This window comes from Hypanus sabinus, chromosome 8 (genome assembly GCF_030144855.1).
Source record: "Hypanus sabinus isolate sHypSab1 chromosome 8, sHypSab1.hap1, whole genome shotgun sequence".
NCBI lineage: Eukaryota > Metazoa > Chordata > Chondrichthyes > Myliobatiformes > Dasyatidae > Hypanus > Hypanus sabinus.
In genome coordinates this window covers 172,797,701-172,816,612 of record NC_082713.1, presented here as the reverse complement: position 1 = coordinate 172,816,612, position 18,912 = coordinate 172,797,701, and the positions used below count along the sequence as shown (strand labels likewise).

Below are 18,912 nucleotides of genomic sequence, written 5' to 3'. Positions count from 1 at the left end.
TCACCTTCGGCACTATCATCCGCCTTTCCTACGATACTTCTTGCATTGAAATATGGGCAGCTCAGGACACTAGTCACTCCATGCTCAACCTTTGATTCCTAACTTTGTCTGTGGTCTTACCAACATTTGTCTCCATAACTTCTCCACTAACTGTTATGGCACTCTGGTTCCCATCACCCTGCAACTCTAGTTTAAAGCCCACTGTGCAGCATTAACAAACCTTCCCTCTAGGATATTAGTCTCCCTCGAGTTCAGGTGCAAACCATCCTTCTGGACAGCTCCCACCTTCCCTCGAAGAGAGACCAATGATCCAAAATTCTTATGCTCTCCCTCCTACACCAACTCCTTAGCCATGTATTGAACTGTATAATCTTCCTAGTTCTGGCCTCACTAGCACGTGGCATGGGTAGCAATCCTGAGATCACAACCTTGGAGGTCCTGTCCTTTAACTTAGCACCCAACTTCCTAAACTCCCTTTGCAGAACCTCATCACTCGTCCTACCCATGTCATTGGTACCTATATGGACCACAACCTCTGACTGTCCACCCTCCCGTTTAGGAATGCTGAGGACTCAACTGAGATATCCTGGACCCTGGTACCCAGCAGACAACATACCATCCAGGAATCTCGTTCTTGCCCATAGAACCTCCTGTCCATTCATACAACTACTGATTACACTATCACCACAGTGTGCCTCAGCTCCCTCCATCCCTTCTGAGTCACAGAGACAGGCCCACTGTGACTTTTCTGTTAGGTCAACCCCCACCCCAACAGTATTCAAAGTGATATATCTGTTGCTGAAGGGGGTAACCATATGGGTACTCAGGAATTCCTTAACCCCTTTCCTTTTCCTGACTGTCACCCAGTTTCCTGTGTCCTGAATCTTGGGTGTAACTACCTCTCTCTATGTCCTTTCTATCACCCCCTTAGCCTCCCGAATGATCCAGTGTTCATCCAGTTCCAGCCCCAACTCCTTAACTGAGGTTTGTTAGAAGCTGCAACTGGATGCACTTCTCTCAGTTGTAGTGGTCAGGGACACTGGGGGTCTCCCTGGGTTCCCACATCCCACAAGGAGGCTATTCCACTATCTTGCCTGACATCTCTACTGTCCTAGCTGAGCAGATATAAAGAAGAGAAGGAAAAAACATGGCCTTGAGCTTTTCTTTACTATTCTGATTGAAGCCCATCTTCACTGAAGCCTCAAGGGGATGAAGCCTCAAGATCACCACTCTGACTTTGTCTACTCAGATGAGCGCTGCTGCAATTGACCTGCTTTCCTCTCACTTACTCCTGCTAATCAACCCCAAACTGAATTGGTCACTAGAGTAAGCTTTATAATGCTGCAGCAGCAATCCACTGCTTCCTTTTCAACTCGGGCAGTGGACCTCGGAGAAATCCCCTCCTCTTAAACTTCTGATGTCTGGATTGGTCACTGGTCAAAGCCTCTATTATGAACATGCATCACTACAGGAAAGTACAGGTCTTTCAGCTCAAGAGATGGGCTTCATGGTACCCATTTTACTCTGACCCTACACTGATCCGTAAGACGATAAGAACATAAAATATGGGAGAAGAATTAGGTCATTCAGCCCAGTATTCAAGTCTCCACCATTCCATCATAGCTGACTTATTATCCCTCTCAAGCCCATTCTCCTGCCTTCTTCCCATAACCTTCAATGCCATGACTAATCAAGAACGTATCAACCACCACTGTAAATATACACAATGATTTGGCCTCCACAGATCTGTTCTAAATTGATGTTCCTCTATTCTGAGACTGTGCCCTATACTTCACCACTGTAGGAAACATCCTCCCCACATCCACTCTATCTGTGCCCTCTGGTTCTAACTGCCCCACTGTAAGAAACATCCTCTTCACATCCACTATAACTCAGCTTTTCAATATTTGATAGGTTTCAATGACCATTACCCCTACCTCCCCTACCTTCTCAGCAGATCCCTCGGATAGAAAATAAGTGCTGAGACAGCTGTACGAGACATGAGTTAGGCCACATTTAGAGCACTGGGTGCAGTTCTGTGAAAGTGTGGTGCTATTCAGAAAAAAATGAATGTTGCCTGGAATGGAGTATCCTGGTCATCAGGCTGCTTTTCTTCTCACTGGAACAGGAGGCTAATGGGTGACTTTACAGAGGGTACATGGTCTTTTTCCTAAGCTAGGAGAGTCTACAACTAGTGGACATAGGTTTAAGGTGAGAGGGAGGTGGAGTCATACAGCCCAGAAAAGGGCCCTTCAGCCTAACTCACCCATGGTCTTTTGAGTCAGTCCCATTTGCCTGTATCTGACCCATATCCCTTTAAACCTTTCCTCTACATGAGCCTGCCTAAATGTCTTATAAACATTGTAATTGTAGCCACCTCTAGCACTTCCTCTGGCAGCTTGTCTACATAACTACCTCCCTCAGGTTGCCTTCATTTCATTCACCTCTCACAATAAACCGTTGTCCTCTGGTTGTAGACTCTCCCTGCGCTGAGGTAATCATCCACGTTATCTGAGTGAGTGAGCGAGACCTCCATCACTCAGGGTTGACAATGGATGTTGCATCCTAGCTGTCTAGGTACACAAGCCTGAACAGAACAATATGAAGAGCAAGCTATTGTCCATGTAACCCTTTGTCCTCTGGTTGTAGATTCTACCCACTACATCGTTGCACTTTTTGTAGTTTCTGTCTCTATGTTAGCCGTAACCTTATCATTGCTGAGCCACAGCCTAACGCTAGCACCACTATCTCCCAGCTCCACAGACAATAGTTCGATCCCGGCCTCATGTTCTCCCTGCAACGTGCTCGTTTCCTCTGTGTGCACATCTCTAGTGTGACAGCTTACAGAAACCCGGACAGGAGACAGGAAGATGGAGGACACACGAGACAGGATTGATCAGAATCAGAATTAATATCACTGGAAAATGTCGTGATTTTTGTTGTTTTGTGACAATACAGAACCATAAAAAAGGATGATTTATGATAAGAAATACATATTAAAAATTAAATAGGGCAATAAGAGAGCAAAATTAAAAAAATCATAAGGGATGAAGTGGTGAATGGTATTGATGTAATTGTCCTTAGACACAGTACTGATTCAATGGGCTGAATGGCCTGCTTTTTTGTAAAATAACAATGTTTAAACTAAAACTTTTGTGCCAAATCCTTTCCAATTCTTGAACACTGCCATCAGCTCATCACTTTACAAAATAGGTTTTAAGTTAAAACTTCTTGAAAATATTTGGAAGCACAAAAGATTCTGCAGATACTGGAATAATACCATCAGACATAGGAGCACGATTAGGCAATTCAGCCCATTGGATCTGTTCCACCATTCCATCATGACTGATTATCCCTCTCAACCCCATTTTCCTGCCTTCTCCCTGGAATCTTTGACATCCTGACAAATCAAGAACCTATTAGCCTCCAATTTAAATACACCCAATGACGTGGCCTCCACAGCATCTGTGGCAGTGAATTCCACAGGTTCACTACCCCCTGGCTAAAGAAATTCCTGATCATCTCTGTTGTAAATGGATGTCCCTCTATTCTGAGGTTGTGTCCTCTGGCCCTGGAATCCCCCAAAATGGGCAACATCTTCTCCACATCCAATCTATCTAGGTATTTCAATATTCCATAGGTTTCAATGAGATTCTCCCCTCATTTTTCTGAATTCCAGTGAGTACAGGCCCAGAGCCAGCGGATGTTCCTTGAACACCACATGCAAAATGCAGGATGAGCTCAGGAGATCAGGCAGAATCCATGGAAATCAATAAACTATCAACATTTTGGGCTGAGATACTTCATCAGAACTGGACTGAAGCTATGACCTAAGGTCTTTGCCTGCAGTGCAGATGTTTATAATCTTTCCATAGATGCTGCCTGACCTACTGAGTTCCTCCTGCATTTTGTATGTGTTGTTCTTGAAGGTTTTCAGTCAAGCTCCTTTACAGGAACATGAGATTGTATAGTTTGTAAACCTTTGTTGCTGAGAAATAATTACATTTGAGATTCCAATGGAGAAAAGACCCCTCTACACTCCCCAACACTACTGTATCATTTCCTGCCAGTGCCAGTCACCTTATTGTACAGACACTCCTGTACCTGGTGTCACTTCATGGACATACAATCAATCTATGTATATAAACTACTTTATGTATTTATATTTCTTCATGTTTTTTAATAATTGTGTTCTTCATCTTATTGTGGGTTTTCTTGGGCTGCATTGGATCCGGAGAAACAATTATTTCATTCTCTTTTGCACTTGTGTATGGGAAATGACATGAAACAATTTTGGATACTGAATGCATTAAGATGGAATTATGGATGTTCACATTCCAGTACGTGTTTGTCTGAGTCAGTAAGTGACTTGGCCCCCCGCACAGTGGGAGAGCAGCAGCTTACCGAAGCTTGGAGCGCTGTGCAGAGTCATATCCCGGATCACCCTTGTCCCAAAGCAGGACCACATCAGCAGGAACTGCCTAGCTACTTTCTTCAGGCTGCCTGGACGTGCTGCCGATACCTACAGGATGAAAAGCCCAGCACTGGTGAGAAGATTTGACTGGGTGGACAGCCAGTCTGTTCCCCAGGGTAGGAGTCTCAAGTTCCAGACGATAGAGGTTTTAGGTGAGGGGGTGGGAGAATTTAAATGGAAATTATGAGGCAAGTCCTTTTCACACACTCACACAGACACACCACCCTCAGATAGAAAGACACACACACACACACACACACACACACCCAGTCACACAGACTCAGGCAAACACACACAGATCCAGACACAGATACAACACACACCCACACACAGACAGAAACACACACCCACACAAATGCAGATACGCGCGCACACACACACAAAAACACAGACGCACACACAGACTGAGTGTTAGGGGAGTAAAAGACCATCCTGCTGATCATATCCCACATATGCCTCCCCCACTCCCTCAGCACCTCCTCCCAACACCATCCCTCTGTGCATTTGAGTCATTCCCCATGTGAGCCAGCTGCCCACTCTCCCCACCCTCTGAGATGGATATGGGATGAAGGAACAGGATATGGTGTCTTGGCCTGGATGCAGAAGGTGAAGTGATACTGCCCCCAACCCTTCCTGAGAATCATCTCCATCCATTCAGTCTTTACACATCCTGGAGGAGAGAACATCTGCTCACCAACCTTGACAACACATCTGTCGACCATGGAATCCAGCCACTCGATGTAGGACTCAATGGGAGACTGTTCCTCCAGGAGCCGATCGAATTCCTGATACACTGTCAGGAAACAAGAGGCATCGGAGTCAAGGAGCAGAGACCAGCACGCAAATATCTGCCAAAGAGACAGGCAAACATCTGCCTGGGGCACACAAACATCTGCTTGAGACATGCAAACACCTGCCTGACAGACGCACACATATCTGCCTGAGACACACAAACATCTGTGTGACAGTCACAGAAACATCTGGCAGACATGGAAATGACTATCAACACTAAATGTACTGTGACAACTTCCCAGACAAGTGCAGGGATGTAGTCTATCCAAGTCCTGATATTACAACCTTGTCATTGTCATGCCAACCTCAGGGGCCAAGCTGTGCCCACACCACAATTGGGCAGCTGTACCCATGGGCATCAACAATCTCATGGCACCGGTTTGAAGGGAACCAGGCTTCTCCTCAGGGTGTAGAAAAGTCACCTCCTACAATGATAGACTTATACGTATGTACAGCACAGAAACAGGCCCTTAGTCACAAATTGTCTGTGCCGACAAAAGTCCCTTTCCGAGCCACTTCCATTTGCTCATATTGGCCCAAATCCCTCTAAATATTTCCTATCCATATACCTGTTCAAATGCAAATGTACAACCCCCCCCCACCACTTCCCCCAGCAACGTATTCCACATATGCACCACCCTCAGTGTGAAAAAGTTGCTCCTCGGGTCGCCTTTAAATATTTGCCTTCACCATAAGCCTATGTCTTTTAGTTTTAAACTACGCTACCCTGGGATCATTCACTTTATCTATACCCCTCAGAATTTTATAAACCCCCATTGTGTCAACTGCTCAGCCTCCTTTACTCCAGGGAAAACAAGCTCAGCCTGTCCAGTCTCTCCTTATAACCAAAAGCCTCCAATCCTGAGAAAATTCCTGTGAAATGTTTCTTTACCCCCTCCAGTTAAAGCACATCCTTCCTGTGGTAAGGCAACCAGACTGTAAGACCATGAGATATAGGAGCAGAATTGGGCCCTTCAGCCCATTGAGCCAGCTTTGCTATTTCATCATTGCTCATCTATTATCCCTCTCAATCCCATTCTTCAGCCTTCTCCCCATAACCTTTGATGCCCTGTCTAATCAAGAAACTATCAACTTCTGCCTTAAATGCACCCAATAACATGGCCTGCACAGCCATCTGTAGCAATGAATTCTGCAGATTCATCACCCTCTGGCTAAAGAAATTCTTTTCATCTCTGTCTAACTGGACATCCCTTTATTCTGAGGTGGTGCCCTCTGGTCCTAGACTCCCCTGCTACTGGAAACATCCTCTACATGTCCAGTCTATCGAGGCGTTTCAATATTCAATAGGTTTCAACGTGATCCCGCCTTCATTCTTTTAATCTTCAGAGACATCCCAGAGTCATCGAACACTCCTCATATGTTAACCCTTTCATTCCTGGAATCATTCTTGTGAACCTCCTCTGAATCCTCTCAAATGCCAGTGCATCTTTCCTTAGATAAGGGCCCAAAAATGCTCAAATACTCCAAGTGAGGCCTCACCAGTGCCTTATAGAGCCCCAGCACTACATACTACTTTTGCATTCCAGTCCTCTCAAAATGAATGCTAACATTTGTCTTCCTCACCACAAACTCAACCTGCAAGTTAATCTTTTGGATTCCCAAGTTCCTTAGCAGCTCTGATTTTTTGAATTTTCTTCCTGTTTAGAAGATAGTCCAAGGCTTTATTCCTTCTACCAGAGTGTATGCCCATACCCTTCCCTATACTATTCCATCTGTCACTTTGCCTCTTCTCCCAATTTATCTAAGTCCTTCTGCAGACACCCTGCTTCCTCAACACTACCTGCCTCTCCACCTATCTTTGTATCATTTGCAAACTTGGCCACAAATCCATAAATTTCATCGTCTAAGTCATTCAAGTATAACATGAAAAGAAGCGGTCCCAACACGAATCCCTGCAGAGCACCACTAGTCAGTGGTAGCCAACCTGAAAAGGCCCCCTTTATTCCCACCCTTTTCATTCTGCCGATCAACCAATCTTCAGTCCATGCTAGAATACGTACACAACGCTGGAAGAACTCAGCAGGTCAGGCAGCATCCGTGAGAAAAGAGTAGCCAACGTTTCGGGCTGAGACCCTTCATCAGGAATGGGGTAGCCCAGTGGTAGCCAACCAGAAAAGGCCCCCATTCCTGATGAAAGGTCTTGGCCCAAAACGTTGGCGACTCTTTTCTCATGGATGCTGCCTGACCTGCTGAGTTCTTCCAGCGTTCTGTACATATTCTTTGATCCACAACATCTGCAGTTGTATTTTTGTGTTTCAATCCATGCTAATATCTTTACTGTAATATTTAACTTGTTAAACAGCCTCACATGTGGCACCTTGTCAAAGACCTTCTGAAAATCCAAAAAAAAATCCACTGACTCTCGTTTCTCTACCCTGCCTGTTATTTCCTCAAAGAACTCCAACTGATTTGTCAGACAAGGTTTTCCCTTAAAGAAACCAAGCTGACTTTGGCCTATTTTATCATGTGCCTCCAAGTACTCCAGGGGAGGAGTTAAAATGCCTCCAGAGAGTGAACCTTTTGAGTTCATCTGCAAAACAACTTCCAAATTGCTCCTAGAAAACTTCAGCTATTGCTGTTCTGCCATCATCCCTGCTAGTATCTCCTTCCAATCAATTTTGGCCAGTTTCTCTCTCATGGTTCTGTAATTCTCTTTACTCCACTGTAATACTGATACTTCTGATTTTAGCTTCCCTTTCTCAAACGTCAGGGTTAATTCTATAATACTATGATCACCATCTCCTCAAGGTTTCTTTACTTTAAAATCTCTCATCAAATCTGGATCATTACATAACATCCAATCCAGAAATGCCATCTCTAGCTGCTCTAAAAAGCCATCTCCTAGGCATTCTATAAATGCCTCTCTTGGAATCCTGCTCCAATATGATTTTACCAAACTTCCTGCATATTGAAATCCCCTATGACTATCATAACATTGCCCTTTTAACAAACTTTTTCTATCTCTGGTTGTAATTTGTAACCCATATCCTGGCTACTGCTTGGAGGCCTGCTGTAACTCCCATCAGGGTCTTTTTACCCTTGCAATTTTTTAACTCTACCCATAAGGATTCTACATCATCCAATCTTAAGTCACCTCTTTCTAAGGATTTGATTTCATTTTTTACCATTCTGCCTCCCTGCTGGTCCTTTCAATACAATGTGTATCCTTGGAGGTGAAGCTCCCAACCATAATCCTCTTTCAGCTATGACTCAGCAATGCCCACAATATCATACCTACCAATCTCTAACTGTGCTACAAGATCATCTACTTTATTCCATATACAGTGTGCATTCAAATACAACACCTGCATTCATCACACTTTTCCATTTTGGCCCCCTGTTGCACTTTAGCTCATCTCATTGACTGCAATTTTGCCCTATTATCTGCCTGTCCTTTCTCACCATCTCATGACACACTGCATCTGCTTGCAAACCATCTGCCCCATCCTCAGCCCTATCAGTCTGGTTCTAACCCCCACTGCCAAATTACTTGAGCCCACCCCAACAGCTCTAGCAAACTTGCCCATAAGGATATTGGTCCCCCTTGAGTTCAGGTGTAGAAAACAGCCCACAGTGTTGTGCCGACCATGTAACCTACTCTAGAAACTGCCTAGAATTACCCTACTGCATAGCCCTCTATTCTTTAAGCTCCATGTACCTGTCTAAGAGTCTTTTAATAGACTATTGTATCCGCCTTCACCACCATTGCCAGCAGTGCATTCCACACACCCACCACTCTGTGAAAAAGTACATCTGACATCCCCCTTGTACCTACATCCAAGCACCTTAAGATTATGCCCCCTCGTGTTAGCCATTTCAGTCCTGGGGAACAGCCTCTGGCTATCCACACAATCAAAGCTTCTCATCATCTTATACACATCTATCAGGTCACCTCTCATCCTCTGACACTCCAAAGAGAAAAGACCAAGTTCATCCAACTATTCTCAATAGGCACACTTTCCAATCCAGGCAACATCTTTGTAAATCTCCTCTACGCTCTTTCTATAGTATCCACATTCTTCCTGTAGTGAGGTGACCAGAACTGAACTACCTGTAACCCATCATTTTTGTACAGGTCACACTTTCTCCAGAAGATATCCAAATGATCCAAAATCTGAAACCCTGTTCTCATCAATCTTCTAAGATGACATTCTGACATGATGTACCTAGTGCACTCTTCAAGGGTGACTGTACCCCGAGATCTCCCAGGTACAAAGTGACTGTACCCCTAGACCTCTGAGATACATAGCGTCTGTACCCCGAGGTCTCCCAGGTACAGAGTGACTGTACCCCTAGACCTCCGAGATACATAGCGTCTGTACCCTGAGATCTCCCAGGTACAGAGTGACTGTATCCCTAGACCTCCCAGATACATAGTGTCTGTACCCCGAGATCTCCCAGGTACTTATCTCCCTGAAAGTGGCTACACTGAGGTACAGGATGTTTAAGAAGGTTTTTGACACACTTGTCATTCACAGCGTAAGTCCTGCCTGGTTTCACTTCCCAAATTCTATCACTTCAGCTTTGTCTGAGTTAAATTCCATCAGCAATTCCTTTGCCCACTTCTTTAGTTCACCTCGATCCTGTTGTAAACCTGGCCAAACATTTACACTGCTCTCCACACTACCAATCATCTACAAACTTACTGAGCATGCTACTTGCATTGTTCCAAATCATCAATATTACCTCAGCCCTCCTCCCAGTCAGCCTTTCCCGTCTCCCACACACACATCCCATATCAAACACCTTACCATCCACCCCTTAGTCCCACAAACTTCGGGGAGGTTCCATCTCCCCTCCTCAGTACAACTCCCCTTCCCGTCTCCCTGTACTGTACTCATCTTCCCCCCTCCCAACTCCCCTTCCCCTCCCCCTGTACTGTACTCATCTATTCCCCCTCCTCAGTACAACTCCCCTTCCCCTCCCCTGTACTGTACTCATCCATCCCCCTCCCATCTCCCCTTCCCCTCCCCCTGTACTGTACTCATCCATCCCCCCTCCTCAGTACAACCCCCCTTCCCCTCCCCTGTACTGTACTCATCCATCCCCCCTCCTCAGTACAACTACTCTTCCCCTCACTCTGTACTGTACTCATCTTCCCCCCTCCCAACTCCCCTTCCCCTCCCCTGTACAGTACTCATCCATCCCCCTCCCATCTCCCCTTCCCCTCCCCCTGTACTGTACTCATCCATCCCCCTCCCATCCCCCTTTCCCCTCCCCCTGTATTGTACTCATCCATCCCCCCTCCTCAGTACAACCCCCCTTCCCCTCCCCGTACTGTACTCATCCATCCCCCTCCCATCTCCCCTTCCCCTCCCCCTATACTGTACTCATCTTCCCCCTCCCAACTCCCCTTCCCCTCCCCTGTACAGTACTCATCCATCCCCCTCCCATCCCCCTTTCCCCTCCCCCTGTATTGTACTCATCCATCCCCCCTCCTCAGTACAACCCCCCTTCCCCTCCCCGTACTGTACTCATCCATCCCCCTCCCATCTCCCCTTCCCCTCCCCCTATACTGTACTCATCTTCCCCCCTCCCAACTCCCCTTCCCCTCCCCTGTACAGTACTCATCCATCCCCCTCCCATCCCCCTTTCCCCTCCCCCTGTATTGTACTCATCCATCCCCCCTCCTCAGTACAACCCCCCTTCCCCTCCCCGTACTGTACTCATCCATCCCCCTCCCATCTCCCCTTCCCCTCCCCCTATACTGTACTCATCTTCCCCCTCCCAACTCCCCTTCCCCTCCCCGTACTGTACTCATCCATCCCCCTCCCATCTCCCCTTCCCCTCCCCCTATACTGTACTCATCTTCCCCCTCCCAACTCCCCTTCCCCTCCATCTGTACTGTACTCATCCATCCCCCCTCCGCAGTACAACTCCCCTTCCCCTCCCCTGTACTGTACTCATCCATCCCCCCTCCTCAGTACAACTCCCCTTCCCCTCCCCTGTACTGTACTCATCCATCCCCCCTCCTCAGTACAACTCCCCTTCCCCTCCCTTGTACTGTACTCATCTTCCCCCCTCCCAACTCCCCTTCCCCTCCCCTGTACTGTACTCATCCATCCCCCTCCCATCTCCCCTTCCCCTCCCCTGTACTGTACTCATCCATCCCCCCTCCTCAGTACAACTCCCCTTCCCCTCCCTCTGTACTGTACTCATCCATCCCCCCTCCTCAGTACAACTCCCCTTCCCCTCCCTCTGTACTGTACTCATCCATCCCCCTCCCCTCCCCTTCCCCTCTCCTGTACTGTACTCATCTTCCCCCTCCCAACTCCCCTTCCCCTCCCCCTGTACTGTACTCATCCATCCCCCCTCCTCAGTACAACTCACCTTTCCCTCCCCTGTACTGTACTCATCTTCCCCCCCAACTCCCCTTCCCCTCCCCTGTACTACTCATCCATCCCCCCTCCCCAGTACAACTCACCTTCCCCTCCCCTGTACTGTACTCATCCATCCCCCCTCCCCAGTACAAATACCCTTCCCCTCCCCCTGTACTGTACTCATCTTCCCCCCTCCCAACTCCCCTTCCCCTCCCCTGTACTGTACTCATCCATCTCCCCTCCTCAGTACAACTCCCCTTCCCCTCTCCTGTACTGTACTCATCTTCCCCCCTCCTCAGTACAACTCACCTTCCCCTCTCCTGTACTGTACTCATCTTCCCCCCTCCCAACTCCCCTACCCTCCCCCTGTACTGTACTCATCCATCCCCCCTCCTCAGTACAACTCCCCTTCCCCTCCACCTGTACTGTACTCATCTATCCCCCCTCCTCAGTACAACTCACCTTCCCCTCTCCTGTACTGTACTCATCTATCCCCCCCCTCAGTACAACTCCCCTTCCCCTCTCCTGTACTGTACTCATCTTCCCCCCTACCCTCCCCCTGTACTGTACTCATCCATCCCCCCTCCTCAGTACAACTCCCCTTCCCCTCCCTTGTACTGTACTCATCCATCCCCCCTCCCGACTCCCCTTCCCCTCCCCTGTACTGTACTCATCCATCCCCCCTCCTCAGTACAACTCCCTTTCCCCTCCCTTGTACTGTACTCATCCATCCCCCCTCCCGACTCCCCTTCCCCTCCCCTGTACTGTACTCATCCATCCCACCTCCTGACTCCCTTTCCCCTCCCCTGTACTGTACTCATCCATCCCCCCTCCTCAGTACAACTCACCTTCCCCTCTCCTGTACTGTACTCATCAATCCCCCCTCCCGACTCCCCTTCCCCTCCCTTGTACTGTACTCATCCATCCCACCTCCTGACTCCCCTTCTCGTCTCCCTGTATGGTACTCATCTTCCCCCCTCCCAACTCCCCTTCTCTTCCTCATGTACTGCACTTTGCCCCCTCCCAGAACCACTCTCAGCCTTTCTTACATTTAATGATGAGTTTCCTGTGCTGGTCCTGAGAGCTCTCCATGGTGTACAGGGTCTGTTTGCTGATGCTGTTGAGGTCCACACTACGCCAGTCCTCCAGCATCTGGAACGTGATGTCAGCGCTGTGGATCACCGCTCGCGATGCCTGTCAGGAGCAAATGGCACATCTTTAGTCAGGAGTCAGGCATAGGAGAGAGTTGCTGTGGCCTAGAATCACTCTGGAACCAGACCTCCCAGAATATTACGGTGGTGCTCTGGCAGGATAGATTAAAGGGCTCATCTAGGGAGGCTATTTGGCTGGAATTGAGGAATGGGAAAGGTGTAGTAACACTTATAGGGGTGTATTATAGATCACCTAATGGGCAGCAAGAATTGGAGGAGCAAATTTGCAAGGAGATAGCAGATTTTTGTAGTAAGCACAGGGCTGTGATTGTGGGAGATTTTAATTTTCCACACATAGACTGGGAAGCCCATACTGTAAAAGTGATGGATGGTTTAGAGTTTGTAAAATGTGTGCAGGATAGTTTTTTGCAGCAACACATAGAGCTACCAACTGGAGAAGGGGCAGTGTTGGATCTTCTGTTAGGGAAAGTAATAGGTCAGGTGATGGAGGTATGTGTTGGGGAGCACTTCCGGTCCAGTGATCACAATACCATTAGTTTCAATATAATTATGGAGAAGGATAGGACTGGACCCAGGGTTGAGATTTTTGATTGGAGAAAGGCTAACTTTGAGGAGATGCGAAAGGATTTAGAAGGAGTGGATTGGGACAATTTGTTTTATGGGAAGGATGTAATAGAGAAATGGAGGTCATTTAAAGATGAAATTTTGAGGGTACAAAATCTTTATGTTCCTGTTAGGTTGAAAGGAATAGTTAAAAGTTTGAGAGAGCCATGGTTTTCAAGGGATATTGGAAACTTGGTTAGGAAAAAGAGAGATATCTACAATAAATATAGGCAGCATGGAGTAAATGAGGAGCTCGAAGAATATAAAGTATGTAAGAAGATTCTTAAAAAAGAAATTAGAAAAGCTAAAAGAAGATACAAGGTTGCTTTGGCAAGTAAGGTGAAAATAAATCCGAAGGGTTTCTACAGTTATATTAATAGCAAAAGGATAGTAAGGGATAAAATTGGTCCCTTAGAGAATCAGAGTGGACAGCTATGTGTGGAGCTGAAAGAGATGGGGGAGATTTTGAACAATTTCTTTTCTTTGGTATTCACTAAGGAGAAGGATATTGAATTGTGTAAGGTAAGGGAAACAAGTAGGGAAGTGATAGAAACTATGATGATTCAAGAGGAGGAAGTACTGGCACTTATAAGGAATATAAAAGTGGATAAATCTCCGGGTCCTGACAGGATATTCCCTAGGACCTTGAGGGAAGTTAGTGTAGTAATAGCAGGGGCTCTGACAGAAATATTTCAAATGTCATTAGAAATGGGGATGGTGCCGGAGTATCGGCAAATTGCTCATTTGGTTCCATTGTTTAAAAAGGGTTCTAAGAGTAAACCTAGCAATTATAGGCCTATCAGTTTGACGTCAGTGGTGGGTAAATTAATGGAAAGTATTCTTAGAGATGGTATATATAATTATCTGGATAGACAAGGTCTGATTAGGAACAGTCAGCATGGATTTGTGTGTGGAAGGTCATGTTTGACAAAATCTTTATTGAATTTTTTGAAGAGGTTACGAGGAAAGTTGACTAGGGTAAAGCAGTGGATGTTGTCTATAGGGATTTCAGTAAGGCCTTTGACAAGGTTCCGCACGGAAGGTTAGTTAGGAAGGTTCAATCGTTAGATATTAATATTGAAGTAGTAAACTGGACTCAACAGTGGCTGGATGGGAGACGCCAGAGAGTAGTGATGGATAACTGTTTGTCAGGTTGGAGGCCAGTGACTGGTGGGGTGCCTCAGGGATCTGTACTGGGTCCAATGTTGTCTGTCATATACATTAATGATCTGGATGATGGGGTGGTAAATTGGATTAGTAAGTTTGCAGTTGATACTAAAGTAGGTGGCATTGTGGATAATGAAGTAGATTTTGAAAGCTTGCAGGGATTTAGGCCAGTTAGAAGAGTGGGCTGAAAGATGGCAGGTGGAGTTTAATGCTGATAAGTGTGAGGTGCTACATTTTGGTAGGAATAATCCAAATAGGACATACGTGGTAAATGGTAGGGCATTGAGGAATGCAGTAGAACAGAGTGATCTAGGAATAATGGTGCATAGTTCCCTGAAGGTGGTATCTCATGTGGATAGGGTGGTGAAGAAAGCTTCTGGTATGCTGGCCTTTATAAATCAGAGCATTGAGTATAGGAGTTGGGATGTAATGTTAAAATTGTACAAGGCATTGGTAAGGCCAAATTTGGAGTATTGTGTACAGTTCTGGTCACCAAATTATAGGAAAGATGTTAACAAAATAGAGTACAGAGGAGATTTACTAGAATGCTACCTGGGTTTCAGCACCTAAGTTACAGGGAAAGGTTGAACAAGTTAGATCTTTATTCTTTGGAGTGTAGAAGGTTGAGGGGAGACTTGTAGAGGTATTTAAAATTATGAGGGGGATAGATAGAGTTAACATGAATAAGCTTTTTCCATTGAGAGTAGGGGAGATTCAAACAAGAGGACATGAGTTGAGAGTTAGGGGGCAAAAGTTTAAGGGTAACACGAGGGACAATTTCTTTACTCAGAGAGTGGTAGCTGTGTGGAACAAGCTTCCAGTAGAAGTGGTAGAGGCAGGTTTGGTATTGTCATTTAAAGTAAAATTGGATATGTATATGGACAGGAAAGGAATGGAGAGTTATGGGCTGAGTACGGGGCAGTGGGACTAGGTGAGAGTAAGCATTCAGCACAGACTAGAAGGGCTGAGATGGCCCGTTTCCGTGCTGTAATTATTATCTGGTTAATGGGCAGGAGATGACAGCTCTCCTGGTGTGGGCAGAGAGTTGAGGACTGGAGAAGGGGGAGATGTCATCAATGGCTCTCTCCACCCTTTGTAAGTGGAAAGCACCCTTCTCCACAAAGCACACTGCCTGGAGCTAACTGTGCTTCCACACTTGGAAAGAACTCAGAAACAATGGAGGGGCAGGAACAGGAGTAGAATTGGATAAGGAGCAAGAGTGGGATTGGAAGCAGGAGTTTTCTTAGCAATGCGATAGGAAGTGAGGGAAGGTTGGGAATGAGATGGGGAGTGGATGTGGAGAGGATGTTCCCTATGATGGAAAGTCTAGGATCAGAAGGTACAGCCTCAGAATAGAGGGACGTCCATTTAGAACAGAGATGAGGAGGAATTTCTTTAGCCAGTGGATGGTGAATCTGTGGAAGTCGTTGACACAGGTGCCTGTGAAGGCCAAGTCATTGGGTTTATTTGAAATAGTGGTTTATAGATTCCTGATCAGTCAGGGTGTCAAAGGTTACGGGGAGAAGGTAGGAGAAAGGGGTTGAGAGGGATAGTAAATCAGCCATGATGGAATGGTGGAGCAGACTCAATGGGCTGAATGGCCAAATTCTGCTCCTATATCTTATGAAGCAGGGTAGCAGTGAAAGTTTTTATCATCTGTGAGAGGGAGTGAAAATGGGCGTGTAATTGGAACTGGGGTGAGGATTGGGATTGGGACAAGGAGTGAATGGTTTGGGTTTGGGATGCAAATGGGACAGAGTTGGGAATGGGACAGCAACAGCAATGGACTGGATTTGGATTGGAATAGGGAGATGGACTAGGAGCGCAATAGGGAGCAGGACTCGTTAGAGATCAGGTGACGGAATGGGAATTGTAAGAGGACAGCATAGGGAATGGAAGTTGCTAGGAAACGATAAGAAATGGAAGTTGCTAGGAAACATGATAGGGAATGGGGGTTGTTAGGGGATGGGATTGGGAATGGGAATTGTTAGGGAACAAGACAGTTAATGGGAGTTGTTAGGGAAAAAAACAGAATAGGGAGTGGGAGTTGTTTGGTAACAGACCAGGATAGGGAATGGAAGTTGTTAAGAAACATGAAAGGGAGTGGGAGTTGTTAGGGAACAAAACAGGATGGAGAGTGGGAGTTGTTAGAGAACAGGATGTGAAGCAGGGTGGCAGTTAGAGTTATTATGGACTTGGGAATGGGATGGAGACAAGAGGAAATAGGTGTGGAATTGGGACTTCTGTGAGGACTGGGAGTGGGAATGGGATTGAGATTGGGATAGAGATTGATTTTCTTGGGAACAGGATTATGAGTGGGATTGAATTGGGATCGGGATGGGATGTGGGATTGGGATTCAAATCAGGCTGAGGAAAGGGAGAATCTCCTTCATGAACCTTTCCCTCGCCTTCACCCTCTGATCTGATCCATATAATCACTCTGTTTCCTCAGAGCTGTTGGACGTACCAACCTGGGACACACTTGACCCCAGCATTTCCTGGATACCCATCTGATCACTGGGGGGTAGGTGGGGGTGGACAGGGAGCCATGTGTCAGAGGTTTCCAACAATCAGCTTTACCTGGCACAGGTGATTTAAGGAGGTCTGGCGCCTGAGAACTTGCGAAAATCTTCTCGCCACTGGAAAGAAACACAATTGTCAGATAAAGAAATCTCCAATAAGTTTCACCAAGCCTCATGTTTTGCTGTTCCCACTATAGTTGAGCCACGACTCAACACTATTGAAATACCATGAGCATATTGCCGGCTGGCAGGTTGCTCCTGGAGACAGCAGGATGAAGGATGCTTGGAGGATTAGATACATTAGGGCTGTTGTTACCCAGGCAAGGACCACTTTTCCTCTCGATATGTTGGGTAAAAGCAATGACTTGCTTAACACGTTAGTGTGTGAGAGGCATGAGAAGTTTTTACAGATGTACTGTGGAGAGTATTCTAATTGGTTGCATCAGCGTCTGGTAAGGAGGGACCACAGTACAAGATCATTTAAAAATAAATAGAAAATTGCAAACTCCACCAGCTCCATCATAGGCACTAGCCTCCACAGCATTGAGGACATCTTCAAAAGGAGATGCCTCCTTTTAGGTCTATGTAGATCTGAAGTCTAGTGTAACTTTTTCTGTGTCGTATTTTTTTACGTAGTTCAGTGTAGTTTTTGTACTGTGTCATGTAACACCTTGGTCCTGAAAAACGCTGTCTCATTTTTACTATGTATTGTACCAGCAGTTAGGGTCAAAATGACAATAAAAGTGACTTGACTTGACTTGACTTGACTTGAAAAAGGAAGCATCCATCATTAAGGACCCCATCAACCAGGACATGCCCTCTTCTCATTACTACCATCAGGGAGGTAACAAGACTGAAGATACACACTCAACACATGGGACAATGAACCCATGAACACTACCTCACTTTTTTTTTAACCAATTTTTCTTTTTTCTCTCTTTTTGCACTACTTATTTAATTTTTATTTATATATAAATTTATTATGTATTGCATTGTACCACAAATGCCAATGATAATAAAACTGATTCTGATTCTGAAGAGAAATTGAATGAAGGTATGCAACAACATTAGGGGCTTACATCTAATTCATGTAAAGGTCCAACTCTAAAGGCACCAGTGTTCATGGTAACTGGACCCAGATGAAAAGATTAAAGGGGAGAAGCAAAAATTTAATGCAGTTTGTTGTGATCTTCTACACGTTTCTTGAACACAGACTAAAAAGAGGAGACATTGTCAGGGCATGGGGAATGTAGAAAGTGTGAGTGATGGGAGAGCCGACATACACCCAATGGGCCAAACAGCCTCTTCCTGAGCTGCATCAGATTATGATTAAAGAACCAATGAAAGAGACACTGTTTGCTCTCATTGACCCTAATAATGAACTGCTTTGCCATTGGGTAGAGTGTAACATGCAACTAACGGTATAACGGAGGAAAGGTTGAGTGAGCTTGGGCTTTTCTCTCTGCAGTGCAGGCGGATGAGGGGCGAGTTGATAGAGATGTCCAAGATGATGAGAGGCATAGCTAGAATGGATAGCTAGAGACTTTTTCCCAGGGAGGAAATGGCTAATAGGGGAGGCATAATTTTAAGGTGATTGTAGGAAGGTATTGGGGGGGGGTGGGTGAGATGTCAGTTTTTTAGCCCAGAGGGAGGTGAGTGTGTGGAATGCTCTGCCAGGGGTGGTGGTAGAGGCAGATACATTAGGAGCATTTATAAGACTCTTAGATAGGCCCATGGATGATAGAAAGATGGAGGTCAATTGGGAGGGAAGGGTTAAAAAGGTTGGCACAACTGTGGTCTGGAGAGCCTATACTGTGTTGCAGCATTCTGTGAAAATGAAG

The 18,912-nt window shown here is 46.1% G+C and overlaps 1 protein-coding gene across 1 annotated transcript in view; it reads right to left on the bottom strand.

Moving 5' to 3' along the window:
- The window catches only part of rfx4 (regulatory factor X, 4), a 126,885-nt gene that overhangs the window by 58,114 nt on the left and 49,859 nt on the right, over nucleotides 1-18,912 (bottom strand). The window contains exons 10-13 of the mRNA XM_059976613.1: nucleotides 17,130-17,188; nucleotides 12,657-12,801; nucleotides 5,173-5,267; nucleotides 4,405-4,522 (exon numbers count right to left, since the gene is read on the bottom strand). Of these exons, the coding sequence (XP_059832596.1) occupies nucleotides 4,405-4,522; nucleotides 5,173-5,267; nucleotides 12,657-12,801; nucleotides 17,130-17,188 (417 nt within the window). The remainder of the gene's footprint in view (nucleotides 1-4,404; nucleotides 4,523-5,172; nucleotides 5,268-12,656; nucleotides 12,802-17,129; nucleotides 17,189-18,912) is intronic.